Source organism: Grampus griseus (assembly GCF_964374135.1).
Source record: "Grampus griseus genome assembly, chromosome: 5".
NCBI lineage: Eukaryota > Metazoa > Chordata > Mammalia > Artiodactyla > Delphinidae > Grampus > Grampus griseus.
In genome coordinates, this window is record NC_138998.1 from 84,950,115 (window position 1) to 84,968,976 (window position 18,862).

Consider the following 18,862-nt stretch of genomic DNA (forward strand, 5'->3'; position numbering starts at 1 on the left):
AATTAAAAATAAAAGTCAAAAAAATAAATTAAAAAAATAGTCACAGTCTTTTAAAAATAACAAATTATTTTGTTTATAAAAATAAAATTAAAATCACAGTCTTCTTCCTGCCTTTTTCCTTTTTCGAAGTTTTAAATATAACTAGGTTAATTTAGGTCTACCGTGGTGAAAATAAATTATTTCCGTCTTATTCCAGGTTTACACTCAGGCAAACTTTCTTATAGCCAAGTCGTTAAGACCCATAATTAATGGAATCAGTGCTCTTCAATTTCCAAATCATGCAGTTGAGCTGCTCTTTAATTGGAAACAGAGGCTCTGGGGCTCTGCTTTCCCTTCATATATGGTGGTGTTCTCTATTCAATTTACCCTGTGAGATGTGTCTCTAAGGGGTTTCATAGTTCCAGTAAATTCTGTGCCACTCACACTCAAAGTAGCAAGTGGTTTTTTTCCTGAAGACCATGGCCTTGAGGCCGTGCATTTCTCTTGCTCCTCAAGGCATCTTCTACACCACATTCATCTGTTGGTTAAAGTTCAAAACCTTCTTTGCAGGAGGAAATCTCAGGGTGCCAAGCTCCACTCGGGTATTACATTGCAGGCATGAAGTCTCATTCCTCCTTTCAACTTGATCCAAATTCACACCACCACCAGTTTTCCATCGTTACTGCTAGCATCAGTGCCTACTTTCCCATGTCACTTCTAGGCCAGGGGAGCCTTGAGCTTTCTCTCTGAAGTTCTCTGCTCACTGTTGAGGAATTTGCAGCAGGAATGAAACGTTGATGTTTGAAGAACATTATAGTGACAATCATTTGGAGGATGGATTGGAAAGGATGAGTCTGGTGGCCAGAAGACCAGTTGGAAGACTATTACAGCCTTAGAAGTGAGAGCCAACAGGAGACACAAAGTGTAAACACTGCTCCGACTTCTGATTTCATGACAGATTGGCACAAAATACATAATAGGTGAGTCTCCTTCCAATGCTTAGTCATTCCTCTTTGTGTTTGATGCTTAGCACCTCTGTCTGACCCTTTAGCTCCTTCCCATGTTGTTTCATTTGCCTTTTGCCTTAGGCTAGAAGTCTGAATTTATGACTGCTCTTGTGTGGATACCATTTCCCCCACCATTAAGCTGAGTATTAGGCACGTTTCATACATGAAAACTAGCCATTCTCAGTCATAGAGACAGATTCATAGAGACAGCAAGTAGAATAGTGGTTACCTGGGACTGAGGAAAGGGAGGAACAAGCAGTTATTGTTTAATAGGTACAGAATTTCAATTTGGGAAGATGAAAAAGTTATGGAGATGGACAACAATGTGAGTGTACTTAATGCCACTGAACTCTACACTTAAAAATCATTGAAATGGTAAGAGTTGTGTATATTTTACCACAATAAACAAACAAACAAGACTGAGAACTTTTGAAGCAAATCAACCCAAAAGCTTGCCACACTTCAGGATGTTTTATTTGTGTGAGCTGACAAATTTCCTGTCATTTACAGCAGCGAGCCGCGAATTTGCTGTTATTTGAACCGTGAAACACTGTCACAAAACCATCTTTAGAAAAAAAATTGAATCCTATTATTTATATAAAAAATAGCCATTCACATTTTTATAGATGAAGAAACTGAAGTTCAGGGAGCTTGACACTTTGCCCACGTCACACAACTAGTAAACAATGAAACTGGGATTCCAGTCTAAGGTTTGTTGGGCTGCAAATTTTGTGCTGCTTTCTCAGAGGCAAAACAAATCCTATCCAATGAATGAGTGAAATTTCCAAACATGGAAACTGTTCTCTAATCAGGAATTCTTTTTCAATCTAAGCTGTTCCTCTCATTTTGATGCAGTTACTAACATTTATTTGTACTGACTGAATTTTCCCAATAGTTAATGCCAAGGTTTCTGCCAAAATCCACCATCACAAATTATTTGTAAAGGGACCACATGATTTTATTTCCCATACTTAACTTGTAAATAAAAATATTATTTAAAACTTTGGAATGTTACCTGTTAACATATTCAAAATGAATTCGACTTTGAACTTTTAACTCGCTTTGAAGACCACATTGTATTTGATCTTCATTCTGGAGTTTTTGCAACAGACTTTGGTTAAAAGCATTTAAGTTAGAACAATATCATTTTTTAACAGAGATTTTTGAGATGTGATCACAAATGAATGTGACTTTTTTTTTTTTAAACAGCAGAGTTCAAATTAATATCGTTGACTTCAAAGCAGTCATCTTAGGAGACTGTAGATAGTGACGTTCCAATTATTCATTCATTGAAACACGTAAGTACTTATTCTATGCCAGACACTCAGAGCTTTTTCCTCCAAAACTAATTAATGAACCATGCAGGAAACTTATTACTTTATAGTCATTTATTATTTTGACCCCAACCAGAGTTATACAGTTTGGTCATCTACCTCATTCAATAGACTTAGCTCCTTCAGACTATGACTAATACTCAACTCCAAAATCAAAGGTTGAAGAATTGACAAAGTTGAAGATATGCCAAAGATTCCTTGACATGCAGCATATAACCACTTTGATGAGGCTAGCCCCGATCGTGTCTGATCACCCCATCTTAAATGGTACATTTCTTCATTCACTATAACTTTTCCCTTCATTGTTTTTCTTTAGAGTGCTTATCTCTCACTAACAGAATGTGAATTCCATGAAAGGAGCGATTTTTGTCTGTTGCCGTATTCCCAACACTGGAATAATGTCCAACACATAAAAGGTGCTCTATAAATAGTTTTTGAATAAATGAATGAATAAAATGAAGATTTATATTACTTTACATAAAATGTTTTGCCTCAATGTCACAATTCCATAATTCAATGCACGTATAAGGTTTAATTTTGATGGTTTATAGTGCTATGTCTTTTGTTTCTACTATTATTATTTAATAAATAGAGATAAAGGGACCCTCTGGTTCAGTAAGTGTAGTTTTTTTTTTTCTTTTCTTTCCTTCTTTAAAGTGATATGTTGTAGTTGGGTTGTGTTCTCGGGTTTTGCCATTGCTCCTTTTAACTGTAATTTTTTGTGCCTTAACTATATGCAGGGTGCTGTGAAGGATGCAAAATAAATGTCAGGCTATTCCATGTTCTCAGAAGCTTAAAGATCTGCTTGGAAGGAAAGAACCCATATATGAAGGACAAAAAGATCAGAAGAGTGATGCTGTACAAAATACCTTGTCAGAGAAAGGAAAGTGATTCATACTGGAGTTTCTGGAAAAACCCCATGGAAGAGATAGTTACAGGGCCTGCACATTGCAGAATGAACTGAATGTGGACACATGGAGAAAGGACTTGTGGAGAGAGGGCCAGAGGTAACATATGGTTCAAGTTGTGAGTGAGAATAAACCACCATGAGCTCCTGCCTTTCTCCCACCATGAGCTGCCCCTCCTCCCCGTCCCTTATCCTCTTCTCATCTTCTAAATATTGTACGCCAGGCCACAGAACTCTTCATCTCCACCTATACTTGCTCCTTAAGTGATTTCTCCCAGCCTCGTACTTTAAATAACCTTCCAAATGTATAATCCCTGCTCAGTCCTCTTTGAAGTTTAGACTCATGTACCAACAGGCTAATCAACCTTTGTACCAGAGTGTTAAGTGGGAATTAAAAAAAAAAAAATTGTGATTGTTTCTGCCCTTGTTGGCTCTATCTCCAAAACATCTACCAAAGAGGTTGACTTTTCTGCACCTTCACGGCCCCTGGCACCCCAATTCAATCTACCTGACCTTTTGCTTACACTAGTACAATAGCTTCCTCACTGGTCTTCCTGCTGCCGTTCTTGCTCCCATACTCCGTTCTCCATGTAGCACCCATTTCACACCATGTATCAGGTTTTCGGAAACTCTACTCAATATTTTGTAATAACCTATAAGGGAAAAGAAGCTGAAAAAGAATCTGAATCGCTGTGCTGTACACCTGAAACTAACACGACACTTGTTAATCAATTATACTTCTAATAAATAAATAAATAAAATTTTAAAATGAAAGAGAAAAGCCCTCACCATGTATCAGGTTCTGACACATCCTCACTTAACGTCTTTCAACATCACTCCTCTGAGACACATTTGTGACATAGTCCCTGCTTCAGTGTCTATGTGCTTGCTGCTCCCTCTTACTTAGACTGTTCTTTCCCTCCCCTGATACTTGAGTGACTTGCTCCCCTAAGAATCATTATCCTTGACCCTTATCTAATACGGCCTCCTTCCTTTCATCACCTTATACTCCCTTCCCTTTAAAAAATCTCTTCCAAGCACATGTCTAGGTCTAGGTCTATTTATCTGTTCATATTCCTATAGTCTGTTTCCTATTACTGGCACAGAAGCTCCATGAGATCGGGATGTGTTCATTGTTATATCCCTAGTAACTAGAGCAATGCCTGGCATTGAATAAATATTTGTTGAATGAATGCATTACCATCCTTATGGCTCACCCCTCCTCATGTCAATAAGGTGATGTCCTGAGTGATGTGATCAAAACCTGAAGTGCGGGGTCAATACAGAGAAACAAGTGAAAGACAGGGCAATCCTAGCAGGACAAATGCAGGATACAGAGCCCAGATGGGAACTGGGAAAATGAGGATGAAAGGCCTGTCAGGCAATCTAGCACGTCCTGCCAGGCAGAGTATCTTGGACTCTTGTGGACCCTAGCGGACTTTAGAGCCAAAGGAATATACCAAGCAAGTTTTCCAGGTGCCACTCAGGAGTTGCCATGGGAAGCCTCTTTCACGGTAAAGCCTGCTCCAGGAATCAAAGAGGCAAAATCTCCAAGAGGAGTGGGGCCATAGTCATGCACTGAATTTTTACATGAAGATAAAGTTGGCAGTACTGCTGCAGAGAGTATAATGGACTAATATTTGTTTATCTTCTCCAGTGGGCTGTGAGCTTCTGAGGCGAAGACACTGCCTCATTCCCTACCATTCCTGGTATGAAGTCTGCACTCTTGCAAACATTTGGGAGAAAGAAATTGCACCATTGCTCTCTACTTGGTTATATGTAAGGGCATGGAGAGCAACATATTCAGAATTTTCCCCTTGAAACCTGATTGATATAAACTTTTGTATGCATTAAATGGCTAATAGCTGACTTTGAACTCAGTACAGGTCACCCCCTCCCAATTCACAACTAACCCTTCAAGCAGCAAATTGAGGGGTTAAAGACTTAAAATTTAAATGTTAAAGATTTAAAATGAGCCATTAAGTCATTCACATAGTTCCTTAATCTCTGCTATGGCAAAAACCTTCAATTTGCTCTAATTAGGACTTCAACATTTTCTTAATTAAACAACTTTCCATCTGGAAAAAAATGCCTTCAAGGTCCCTCTCACCCAAAGAAACCTCTGAAGTAATCAAAACTAAACGAATAAAAAAAGACTATTAAAACTGTTCTTCCCAATAGTTTTGGCCACTATGTATCAGGTCACTTTTATTTTTATTTATTTTTTTAAAAACGTATACACATACCTCAGCTTCAGATTAAACCTGCGAGCTTGTTGACATTTCAGAGACAATTTCAGAGTGTTTCTTTTTGGGGATTACCCTTTCTCAGAATTTCTCTGGGTAGCCGCAGCAGCAGCATCCTCAGTTCATGGTCATTGTGGGCTTTCCCCTTGACTTTGCTGTTCATTTCTTCAGTTTGTCCTACATTGTGAATGCTGAGAAAGAGAAGAGTTCATTTTCATTCTGAATGACATAAACGTGGCTGAAGACTGAACATTGATTACAGTCTGCAGATGGAAGGGAAAACCATGTAGCATTATCCCCGATGTGAATACTGTTTGTGTCTCTGCCACAAAGATGTGAAAAAATGGCTCTGCTATTCTTCCTGCTGGGGGTACAGGACACTGAAGAGTTTGCACTTTTTTACTCTTTAATTTTTTTCTGGTTTCCTCTTAAGCAAATGATTTTTTCAGGCACTAGAACAATGTTTTGAATCGAGTCGGTAAGATCAACCGAGGTTTACTCTGTGTAGGGGACCAACTATGACAGAACCCATAGTTCTTCTAGGGTGCCTGGGACAGGTTATTTTCCTGAGTCTTGGTCTCAGGTCGCTGCAGCCTTAGGTCAGCGTGGTTCTGATCAGTTAGCACACCAGCTTCTGAATGTCTCCTTACGTTTACTCTCATTTTCATCAAATAATCACCCCCATCCCAGTGTCTCTAAAGCAAACCTGTTTTGCACATTCTTTCCTTCCCTCCCTCCAAATTACTATGTGACCAATGTCAAGGCAGTGTCTTGTCAGTGAATCCCTGAATTAGCATTTCTAAAATCTAGTTTTGAATTTTATTCTTTTTACCTTTCTCTGACTCAGCATCAATCCCCCCCTCTCTAAAATCTCTCTCCTTTCTTTCTTTCTCTTCTCTGCAATTAGTTAATGTTTCTTTCTTAGGTTACAGAAGAAAGGGAAAGATCTAGGTGGGAAACGTTTAAAAACAGGGCTCTTAAATCATGGACTGGAAATTGAGAGTCATTGCAAATCCTACATCATTATGGGCTTTTTCAGAAAGGGGTGCATGCTAACTTGCTTCCTAGGCCCTTATCAGACATGTGCTCCCTGGTCTTCCCTGGGAGGTTTTTCTGAGGTTCCAGGGAAGGCTTTGGGTGTTGAGTTTGAAAAATCCTGAGCAGGCACCAGAAGTCGCATGCTGCCAGTATGTCTGCTGGGCGTGTGGGAGCTTTGGGGAGACACTGAGGTGGAGGTATTAGATCCTCTCCCGCGTATGTGTTTAGCACGCCATCTAGTGGCTGAAGCTCACAGAAGGGAAGAAAGCCTAAGTACCCCAGAAGACCCAGCTCAGGGTTGGGCAGGCTTCCCCTCTGGGTCAAACCCAGGTCGCTAAAGTGGCTTTATTTCAACTTTACCCGTGCATAGGTGACAAATGTTGTGCACTTCGTTGGGAGGTTGGTGGAAGTCATGGGACAATCAAGAAAAAAGATAAAAGAGGATCTATTAAGAAAGGCAAAAAGTACTGCTAAACAATTATTCCAGAAAGTAGGACTCTAAAAGTGTAAGTGCTCTGACTGAGCAAAATAAATGAGACTCTTCTATGAATATGGGGAACACAAAAAGAAATTGAAGGAAGAGAAGAAAGAGAGGGCATGTGAAGAAAGTGAAAGGGAGAGGCAGGATAGCATAATGCTTTGTAGACAGTTCTACACCTGGGTTCAAATTTCAGGGCCACCTCTTAGTATTTGCGTGACAGTAGGCAGTTACTTAAACTCACTCAGTCTCAGGTTGTCCATCTGTAAAGTGGGGATGATCCCACCTATCTCTTAGGGAGGCTGTAAGGGTTAGACAAAAGAATATAGGAAAGTGCCAAGACCAGAGCCTCATGTGAAAATGCTCAATGTATAGGAGTTGTTATCAGCAGGGAGAAGACAAAAGGAGGAGAAAAGAAAGAAGCGGGGAGACCTAGTAAGGGATTGTGCGGAACACATTATGGTATGAGAAAGGAAATCACATCTAGGACTGTTCAACTCAGCACAAGGCATTTGATCAACTTAACAGGTGAATCCCATGAAAGGGGAAATCTCTGCCTCCAGGGGACAGACAGAAGGTCTCTGCCTGAGGCCCCCCTTTGTTCTGGACTCACAAGGATCTGAGATGGCTCCACAGGGGGGCCTTCCTTCTTGGTACCCCTTGGTCTTCACGCTGTGGACTGAGAGCCTGACACTCAGCCCTCTACAGGTCTTCAATTCAGGGCTGAGATCTTATGTGAAGGAAAAGTCAATGACCAGTCGGAGATGGGGCTGATTAAAGGGAGCAAGCAGGGACCAGGTTTTATTCAGAGAGGGCAGCCATTAACATGGCCTAGCGTTCAAGGGACCTCCTGCAAACCCTGGCTCACCACTGTCCGTAGCAGGTGATGCTGACTGAATGCACTTGGAGAGGCTGGAAGAAATATCTGTATAACCGAAGGCATCTTCCCTCCCCACTAAAAGCTGAATCCTCATGGCAGTTCCAGGTGGTGGATGCACAGAGCTGCCTCAGTATCTCCTTTGGAAACCCGATATGGCTATTTCTAAGGATTGCCTAAAGCCCTCTGGACACCTGAAGCCTCCAGAGAGCAAGACATTGCGACACACACACACACACACACATACACACACACTCATGCACATACACTCGTGCCCTCTGAGGAAGTTCTTAGCTTACCATCTCTAGCCAGAGCCCAGAATTGGAGGTCATAATGGCCTTTCCTTGTGTAATGGCTGCCCACAATCTCAGGGGAACAGCAGCCACTGCCTGCATTTCTAACCTTTTACCAGCTTCCTTTCATGCCAAGGAGAAACTAGGAACAAGAACACAGTAATATGATCCCCGGTTAGCATAAAATAAAAACAACCCAGCCATGTTTTCCATGGGCTTTTCCAACCTCAAACGAAATGCATGAAGCAGGGAGGAAGAGATAAAAATACATGCATGGAACTATAAATATACATACTGTCTGTGTATGTATAGCCAATCACCCTCACGCAAATGAGTATCTGTCTCTAGGAAAACCAAGCAGTCAGATGTAGAAATCTGAGAATTTTCGCTTTCCGAAGTGCAGTCTGTGTACAGACAGGAAGGGATAGTGCCCTGATGACTCAGTGGGGAAGGGGTTAAGTCCTCAGCCATCCTGTTCTAAAGTGATTTATGATGATGTGCAGTGTTTCAAAACTCTCCCCCACCCCCGCCCCAGCCCGACCCCAAAGATCAGCCCCTCTCTCTCCCCCAGTCCAGGCTCAGGCTCACCATGCTGAAATGGGAAGGAGGCGGTGTTTTGCTGATCTGTTAAATTCTTAGTGAAGTTTCCTTGATTTCCAGTGGCTGCTGTTGTTTGAGTTTGGTTTGGATCAAAACTGAGGTTGTCCTGGCATTGCTGGGACTGAATCCAGGCAAGAGGAAGAAGAAAAAGGAGAAGGAAAAGAGGAGAGAAAAAGGTGGGAAGAAATAAAGGGAGGAGAGAAGCGTAAGGAAAAGAAAAAAGTCCTTTTTCAACATCACATTCCTGTGTTTTCCCTCAGCCTGGAAACTATATTAATCCCAGTGCTTTTACGCTCGGAAACAAAGGGACTAAGCCAGACTGTGGGGGAAAGGGTGATAAGAAGGATCCTGGAACTCGAAAAAGAGAAAGAGCGAGATTCAGAAATAGCTGGGGCTCCACTTTAAGGGACGTCCAGTACTGTCGGCCGGGGGCATTGGCACACACAGACACACGAGCCTGAGCAGAAAGAAGATGCAGACAAATGGAGATGCAAAGACTTAAAAGGACAGCTCCTTTCACCTCATTCTACTTGTCAAGAAGGTAAAAAGGCACAGCCAGAAAGAAAAGAAAAAGCTCAACTCTCAGGTCCAGACAGGCGGTAGTCTGCGTGTGGCTTTGGGAGCTGGAGCTGCAGTACACCCCTTTGTATCGGACAGCCTCGCAAAGGAGAAAGAGAGTTGGGAGGAAAAGTATTTCATCTAGGAACTGTCCTGGGAGCACACTTCAGATTACATTTTAAAGCCTCTGCATTCCATCTCCATGAGCCACCATGTAAGTGTGTAATCCTGCCTGTCTTTGCTGTGCTTGTTTGTTTCTTTGTCGCTTATTTGAAGAAATGAAATGGGAATGTTGTCATAATTGATATGCTCAGTGTGCATTTTCTCTGAAGCATCAGACAGTCAGTTGAAACAGTGCAAGCGTGTTGAATGGGTTTCCTGCTTAATATAGCTGTCTCTGCTAAGCACTGACAAATTACAGGGACTTAAATGCAACGGGATCTCATCCGACTTTCCATTCCCTGACCTGCCTCCTTCTTCTTCTCTAACCGCCCCCCCCTTCCCCTCCCCTTGGCCAAGATAGAGAAAGAGATAATGCCCAGCTCTGTTTGCAATTAAATGATTTTCTTTCTTTCTTTTTTTACTCTGCCCTCCCCTTTCTGTCTTTTGACCCTGCTGCCTCCCCAAAGTGGATTGCACAATGACATGGAGAATGGGACCCAGTTTTACCATGCTACTGGCATTGTGGCTGGTGTGCGGATCAGAACCCCACGCGCATGCCATGAATAGAGGGAGCCGCGGAGGGCAGAAAGCGCCTCCGGTTTCCCCCGTCAACAGAAGGCCAGCTCGGTTACTGAGGCACACGGGGAGGTCTCAGGGAATTGAGAGAACCACTCCGGAAGAACCAAACCTCCAGCCTCTCCAAAGAAGGAGGAGCGTACCGGTGTTGAGAGTGGCTCATGCCACGGCACCGTCAGCCTCCCTGGGTATCCACGGGGCCCCAGTGAGAACTGAGCGGAGACCAGCAGCCCGGAGCTCTCCCCGTGAGATGGTCCGAGATGAGGGGTCTTCAGCTCGGTCAAGAATGTTGCGCTTCCCGTCTGGCTCCAGCTCTCCCAACATCCTTGCCAGCTTTGCAGGGAAGAATAGGGTGTGGGTCATCTCGGCCCCCCACGCCTCGGAAGGCTACTACCGGCTCATGATGAGCCTGCTGAAGGACGACGTGTACTGTGAGCTGGCGGAAAGGCACATCCAGCAGATCGTGCTTTTCCACCAGGCAGGCGAGGAAGGAGGCAAGGTGCGGAGGATCACCACTGAGGGCCGGGTCCTGGAGCAGCCCCTGGACCCCAGCCTCATTCCAAAGCTGATGAGCTTCCTGAAGCTGGAGAAGGGCAAGTTTGGCATGGTGCTGTTGAAGAAGACGCTGCAGGTGGAGGAGCGCTACCCTTATCCGGTCAGGCTGGAGGCCATGTATGAGATCATCGACCAGGGCCCCATCCGCAGGATAGAGAAGATCAGGCAGAAGGGTTTTGTGCAAAAATGTAAGGCCTCCGGGGTAGAGGGTCAGGTGGTGGAGGAAGGGAACGATGGCAGAGAGGCAGGAAGGCCAGGCCTGAGCAGCGAGAAGAGGAAAGAGGAGCAGAGGAGGGCACAAGTGCTGCCAACCAGAGAGAGTCGGCTGAAGGCGATAAGAAAAGCGGCCACCGCTGCGGGGGCCCCTCCTCCACCGCCCACAACCCCACGGGCCACCACCCTGCCTCCTGCTGCAGCCACAGCAGTGACTCGGGCCACCTATCGGCCGGTGACGGTAACTGCAAGACCTACAACCCCCGTGGGCTTTCCGACCACCCAGAGGCCCTGGACCCCCTGGGTGCACCCTTCCTCGGAGCCTCACAGGGCCTCAGCAACAGCCGAGGTGGCCACTGCCAGGGGCCCCGTGGCCTCCAAGAACCTCTACCCTCCACCCAGGAAGGAGCAGCCCAGGGAGAGGCCGCAGACCGCCCGGAGGCCCAGCAAGGCCACCAGCTTCGAGCGCTTCACGGCTGCCCCTCCCACCACCGTCTCCGAGCCCAGCACCAGGGCTGGCGCCGGTCGTTTCCAGGACAACCGCACGGACAGGTGGGAGCACGGCCCCCGGGACCCGAATGTGGGGCCGGGTCCTCACAAGCCTGCAAAGGGGAAACCTCCTCAAAAGAAAGCCCGGGACAAAATCCTTAGCAATGAGTACGAGGGTAAGTATGACCTCAGCCGGCCGACCGCCTCTCAGCTGGAGGAGGAGTTGCAGGTGGGGAATGTTGCCCCCAAAAAAGCGAAGGAGTCTAAAAAGCACGAAAAGCTTGAGAAACCCGAGAAGGAGAAGAAAAAGAGGGTGAAGAGTGAGAAAGCAGACAAGTTACTCAAGAGTGAAAAGCAAGTGAAGAAGGACAAGGCTGAGAAAAAGAGCAGGCAGGAGAAAGAGAAGAACAAGAAGAAAAAGGCGGGGAGAACGGAGAAGGACGGGCACCTGAAACCCACGAAACACTTCGCTCAGAGTCCCAGGAAGTCGGTGACCGACCTGCTGGGGCCCTTGGAAGGCAAACGAAGGCTCCTTGTAAGTAATCTTCTCCTTGGCATTGTTCTGTGGGCCGAGGCAGTGTCCGGCCTTGGTGTGTTATTTTTCTAAAATCACATTGTTGGATGGCAGCCTGTGGCTGAACAGGTGCTATGTTCATGCTATGATCATGAGGTTTGTCAAGGAAAGCCAACCAGGCCAGTGGTTCCTTTTGGTTAAGATATTCTATGAACCTCTATCCACACAGACCCGCAGACCTAAGTACAGAATCAATGACTGGGGGATCTTAGCCATGAGCCCAGGGAAGCACCTGTGCTCAGCTTCTTCCAAACCCATCAGGCCCATCCCTACTTTACTTCTGTCTTCCACAGGACAGTGGAAAGATACACAGGAGGATACCGCTCCCTTTTGCCAAGTGCAAAGAATAAAAGAATACCTAAAGTGGAATGCACTGGCCGTGGTCACAATTTAGGAAAAGTGTTTCTCTCTGCATGAGCTTAAAAACTAGAAGCATGTGCATGGGTAAATGGCAGGTGTCCTCCTTTCCCCCCTAATTAGGTATATATCAGCAGTTGGAAGACTCAGGGGCAAGTAGAGCGGGCTGGGTGGGGAGTGGGTATGACGGGAGTGGGGAAGCGTCCTTGCTGGTCTGCCCTCACGAATATACTTTTAAAACCAGCTGGCTAAAATCTTCTCCCCTAAAGGCTGCCTCCCCTACTGCTTTGCCACCGTTCAAAGAATGATACCAGAACATAGTCAGACCCAAGAGGGCTTTGGACGGGAATAAGCACCATCTTAAACGTACAGGCATTCTCATCAGTGTAGAGAAAGGCTCTTCTTCTCTCAATGTCTCCTTGCCCCTATTTTAGTGCCCTTCCAAGAAGGGCACTAAAAAGGGGCTAGGGGCCCTTTTTTGCCCCTGGCTTCTTAATGTTACATTTTACTCCAGGCTGCCTGGGAGGAAAAGGGCATAATGCAGTTAATTCAGAGAAAAAGATCAGCAAATGGATGTTGGGTAACCTGAGTCAGGAATAATTCTCTCAGCTAGCTGGGTGGAAGGGAGCTGTCCCATGCCATTGAGGACAGCATCTATCCTGCTGAAGACACAAGGTGACTCCATGCCCTGTGTTCCTGCCACCGAAAGAGATGGCATCTCTTAGAGGGTCTTTTGGTTTTTCCAACTAAATTTGGATTAATGATCTGAGCAAAGTGACTCTGTGTCCATGTATCTTTAGTGGTTTCAAAAAGTTAAATGTGCATTTGAAATACTATTCAGAGCAGAGTCCCTTGTGATATTTATCATGGGTGGGGCATATCCCCAGATTCTCTTAGCTATTTCATCCATAGTGTGTGTATCTATGTATTAGAACAAAGCCTAAGTTTTGGTTGATTCTACAGGTTCATATGTGTGTGTGTGTGTGATGTGTGTGTGTGTCTTTTTACATATTTTTTGTATGCTGTTACCTCGTTTTTCACCAGAGTCTTAAAGTAACTATGTAAACTTAGGTTAGCAGAGGATAGGCTGACTGTTAGAGTAGTTTAACAGCTGCTTGGTTATTCCCAGAGTACACAGGTTTCCAGTCAGAACCAGAAGAATCACTGATTTCAGAGTAGAATTCTACCTAGTACAGAAACTCTGGGGGCAAAGTACTGTCTCTGGGGTCTGGGAAAGCATTAGTAACATGCTCTATTGCTCTCTTCCTGAGTACCTGGGACTTTGTCCAGCCTACTAAAGCATATCACCCAACCCTGGCCATTTGGCCAGCAGGGCAGACATAGTGTTCCTCATGGTCAGGTTTTAACCAGGGGGGAAATAATCATGGGTAAAATGTCAGGATTGTAATTGTGCACCCATCTGGCAAATACTTCCACCGCCCCTAGCTTGTGAGTCAGAAGAAAGAGGTTTTCATACTATATCCCTGATATTAGTCATGCCTTTCATTTCTCTCTCTTTCTCTCCACTCCCTTAGTCAGGGATTTGAAAGCCCAGCTGGGTCTTTTCTGCTTTTAACAGTATCCCTGATCATAAATTTCTAGCAAATGAAACTCAAACGACAGGTTCTGCTGATGTCATGTGAGGCAAAACAGAAACCAGCTGGGATTGCTCATGGCAATGTTGCTCTTTGGGGTTGGACAGAGAACTGGGATTGTTATTAGAAAGAAAATACCAACAGGAGGCATTTCAGTCCCACGTGTGTTCAGCTGATGATCATATCAGAACTGTGTTCTCTGAAGAGCTAATGATGTCTAAAAGAAGAATGGATTAGAAAAGCCATGATAAAAGAAACACAACCTAAAGTCAAAAGATGGAGAGAAAAGTGTCTTTTTCACCAGACAGAGAGGAGACCAGTGTCTCTGGGTGAAAGATTTTGCTGGTGCCATGTATCTTTTTTCCATTCATTTTTCCTGTCAGGCATGGCTGATGTTATTCAGGAAGTTTCAGTGATTCAATTAATATTCATTAAGGCTCAGCAGCCTCCAAGCTGTTCAAGTACAGCTGACAGCATAGCCTAACCCAGTGTGCTCAAACTGAAATGAGGTTTGCATTCCAAGAAGTTGTGCTGGCCCTTTAGCTCACCTTCCCAGATTTTCAGTAACTTGCTGCCCAGCTACAGTTAACCTACTGCTTTGCATTTATTTGTATCATTCTTTAGATGTGAAAACATCACATAACTGCTACTTAACTACTTAGAGAAGCACTGGCAGAGATGGTATAGGTTATGGTCAGGTGAACAGCATCCTAATGGGCTTCAAAAGGAGCTTCAGGTAGAGCCAGGTGTCCTATTCTTAGGCCAGATGTCAAGCCTCCAAACCCGCTGCCTCTCAGCCTGTCAACTGAAAGGGGCACATCCTGCAAGGTGCTTTGCTAAGACTGTGAATTAACTTTCACAACAGTCCCGTGAGGAAGGACTAATCAACTCCATTTACAGAGGAGGCAACAGAAGCTTAGACAAGTTGAGAAGTTTCCCAAGGTGTATAGCTAATACGTGACAAAGCCAGAATTAGAACTGAGGTCTGTTTGATTTTTAAAACTGAGGGTCAAACCACTGCCCCGCTCTGCCTTCCCATGGGTGTGAGCTTATCATGGACATATGCCATAAAAAGAAGGGGAAACTGAGAAATTGACGTTAGTAATATGGATGTTTTAAAATTCATTTTCAGCCTTGAATTACTCATATAAAGGGTGAGGTACACCAACTGTCAACATTTTGTGTTGAGCACCAATGTTCAGTTTCTGTCTTTAATACCCAGCTAGTTCTTTGCACCTCAACTCACCGGCTTTCCACACAGTCAGTGGAGAACAATAGATTGAATCCCAGTTAACCTAATCCCTCAGACTGGTTGGTGTTGGTTTGGGGGTGACAACAGTGAGAATATAGATGAGCTGTTTATCACTAAAACACTGGAGTCCAGAGTGTAGCTGAAAAGCCATCGTGCTGTGCCCTGAGATCTACCTACTTGTCAATGAGCAAGAGGGCTCATCACGCCAAAGTACATAGATTCAAGTTCAAGTTTAAGCATTCTTAAGACTGAGTCTCCCATAATTCAAGTACGTTCATACTTTTAACCTTACCTCAGAAATTTGGATATTGGGACAACAATCTACTTATTTGGTTTAATTTTAGAAAAGGATATAAAGCTCCGGTTTACTAAGGCAGACTACCAGCTGGGACGCTATTTCTCAGAATCCTGTCCTAGTATTTTGACCTTAACACAGTATTTGCAATAAGTTGAGACTTAAAATGTCTTCCCCCTGACATCTTCACATTCCTGTTTGTGCCCTTTACTTATGCAACCTGGCTTCATTATACTCTGAGGCTGCTTGTGCCAACATACCAGTTGGAACAGAAACATGAAAAAGAACAACACAATTCTAAATTCACTTTACATGCCCTGATTTATCACCACCAAACTGGAAAGAGGCCAAGTGCTAGACAATAATGTTTACTGAGAAGTTCTAGAATGCTCTTTTTAGGAAGCGGGGACTGGATACCATTTTAAACACTGTTTGAAGTAGTGCCACACTAGAAAATGAATGGGACGTAGATGTCAACACACAGGGAAAAAGTCGCTGAAATACGTTTAGATGATCAGCCTCTTTTACTTTCTGTGCTGCAAACTCGAGGAGCAGATTGAACATAAGGGAGAGTGTCTTTACCAACGGTTCGTGGGCTGCATCTTGACTTACATAACCAGGAAACCACTCCTGGCTGGAATGATCTGTGTAGCCAGAGGAACGTGGGCCAGAATTGTGCTCCTACTGTCTGCAGGGCAATGGTGGGGCTGGAGCTTCAGTGCCTTGAAGAATGGATCCTCTGGTTGGGGAGATATGACATAAACATGAAACAAAGAGGTAAAAGGAAATACATAAATTTCAAGTGAGCCGTGCAGGCAATAAGAACAGTAGAAAGTGAGTATTGTGGGCCAGAAGACACTTTAAGGAGGATGCTGCATTGGAAGAATGACTCAGATTCTGATAAGATGGAAGGGTGGGGAGGACTTTCTGGGTGAGAAGGGTGACATGGGTGAAGGCAGAGGAAGGAATGTGAGTGAATTATTCAGAGGCAACATACATCTGTGATGCTCTGGTGCACGCAGCCTGTATATATATATTATATATAATATATATACTAATGTATATGCTTGATTCTCACTACTTTATGAGCTCATAGGGAAGTTGTTCCGTAGTAAAGATGAGAAAACTAAGGTTCAGAATGTTAAGTGGCCTTGTTGAGGTTACAGAGTAGCCAGGGGTTGAACTAGGACTAAAATGCAGGCCTTCCAATTTTGACTGCAATCACCCTTTCTCTGTGCCACTCTGCACAGATTCCTCTCATTTCACAATTTAGGCCGGTCTGGCTACAGGGTGAAGAGGTCATGTAAGGGAGGAATAGGAGGAAAGTTAGCTAGAGAAAGCCAGAGGCCAGGTTGTGGAGGGCTGGAAGCTAGGAAATGAGTCATGCTAAATGAATGTCACCTCACGGGTGGGTTAAGGCTTCCTTGGGCAAAGGGCCTGAGGTGAAAGTAAACATCAGAGCCCTTTATTTATTTAAGTACAGCTCCCACTGGGTATCCAGGGCCTAAGGCTACTGTATTCAGAGATACATGGGAGAAGCTGCCAGGCAGGGGAGAATGAGGTTCTATTTGATTACATATTCTCTGAAATTCTCAATTATGCACAAGGGGGAGAAAAAGACCAAAGCGGGCTTTGAGGACTCTTAAAATCCTGTCGTATCATGGTCTGTCCATGTACTGTAAGGGTCCATGAATGGAATGGAGTCTATGTATGGATTTGAAGTTACAGAGGCAGGTAATTATCAGTCATCTAGCATATATTCTAAATATGGGCCTATCCTTCTTTTAGAACAGGGAGTCCAGACTCATTACCAGTAAATCTTACCTTCGTGTTTTTACTCTTCTGTGTTCTCACTTAAACATTCATTTTATTTATTTTAATATAGTGTATCTGTGAACAAAAAAAAGCCAGAAAGAAAAACCTAAAACATACCAACTAAAACCAAAACTCCTGGATATGGGCTACCATGAAAACCTAAAGAATTATTTTCAAATGTCATGTAGCTAATTAAAAAACTAACAAACAAAGCGAAAATACCATCACTATATCTTTTTATAGCCACCTTAAATCTTTTTTAAGACTAAGTATGAATCAATGAATAAATAAGGGGAAATTTTATTATTTTCCTCTTGGGAAATTATTTTTCTAAAACAAGCATTTCCCACTCACCCTGTCCATCTGAAGAGGTATATAAATACAAAATCAAAAATAGATGAAATCGGGTTGAGAATCTGCCCGCTAATGCAGGGGACACGGGTTCGAGGCCTGGTCTGGGAAGATCCCACATGCCGCGGAGCAACTAGGCCCGTGAGCCACAACCACTGAGCCTGCATGTCTGGAGCCTGTGCTCCGCAGCAAGAGAGGCCACGATAGCGAGAGGCCCGCGTACCGTGATGAAGAGTGGCCCCCGCTTGCCACAACTAGAGAAAGCCCTTGCACAGAAACGAAGACCCAACACAGCCAAAAAATAAATAAATAAAAAAATTTAAAGTAGCTAAAATCATTTACATTCCCACCAGCAGTGTATGAACTTCCAGTTTCTCTACATATTAAAAAAAAATAGATGAAATCATGTCTATTTAAGATAAATAACAATCTGAGAAAAACGAAACAAAACAAAACTTCATTCCGGATAAACTTTTGTTCCACTTTTGTTCCACTCAAAAGCTATTGAACTCATTTTGATTTCCATGAAGCATAGTATCTTCTCAAGCACAGAGAATTCTTAGAAGGGAAAGCCTGCAGGCAGCAATAATCACATCTCTGACAGAGCAAAATAAACAGCAGGATGAGCTGGGAGCAGATTTGTTACCATTTTGATAAAGTATTCGATAAAGAGGTTAACAACATGGTGACTTTCCCTCTGCAAAATGCCAAGCTAATAGCCACAAACTTCAGAAATATTTTATAAGGTTAGATGGGTAAGTAGAAAAGTGGTTGACAAATTTGAATTGGTCAAAGGAAAGAAACCGTATAGACGGTGGTCCAGTGGTTAGGACTCCATGCTTTCACTGCCAGTTCAGTCCTGGCCTCTGAACTAATGATGAGCCTGCAAAGGGTGAGTAGACAGTGTTTACTGCAGACATCAGCCTAGTGAGCTAATGGGGTTAGAGAGGTCAACAAAGACCTGGTCATCATCAGCATAAAACTTCATGTCCTTCCACTTCCAGGGTGAACAGCACATGCCTACACACTCATGGATTGTGGTACACAGTTCTGGTTTCTGCTCAGGAAGAACCTGGTAAAATTGGAGAAAGCTCGGGAAAAGGCAGCAAAAATAATCACCAGAGTCAAAAGGCTTTTATTTTGGACTCGATTAAAACACTGAGGCAGTCTTAGGGAGAGGGTTCAAGAGGAGCCCTAAAAAATAAGAGTATCCTCATTTTATCCAAAATAATGAAATATGTTTTCCCAGATAGCTGGTGACTAAATCATCTCTTTCTATTGCTGTATCTTCTCTTTCCCCAGAAAACGTCA

The 18,862-nt window shown here is 43.8% G+C and overlaps 1 protein-coding gene across 1 annotated transcript in view; it reads left to right on the plus strand.

Annotated features, from left to right (window-relative positions):
- Positions 1–8,717: 8,717 nt before the first annotated feature.
- The window catches only part of CCDC80 (coiled-coil domain containing 80), a 35,023-nt gene continuing 24,878 nt past the window's right edge, over positions 8,718–18,862 (plus strand). The window contains exons 1-2 of the mRNA XM_082655193.1: positions 8,718–9,531; positions 9,947–11,847. Of these exons, the coding sequence (XP_082511319.1) occupies positions 9,958–11,847 (1,890 nt within the window). The 5' untranslated portion in view covers positions 8,718–9,531; positions 9,947–9,957. The remainder of the gene's footprint in view (positions 9,532–9,946; positions 11,848–18,862) is intronic.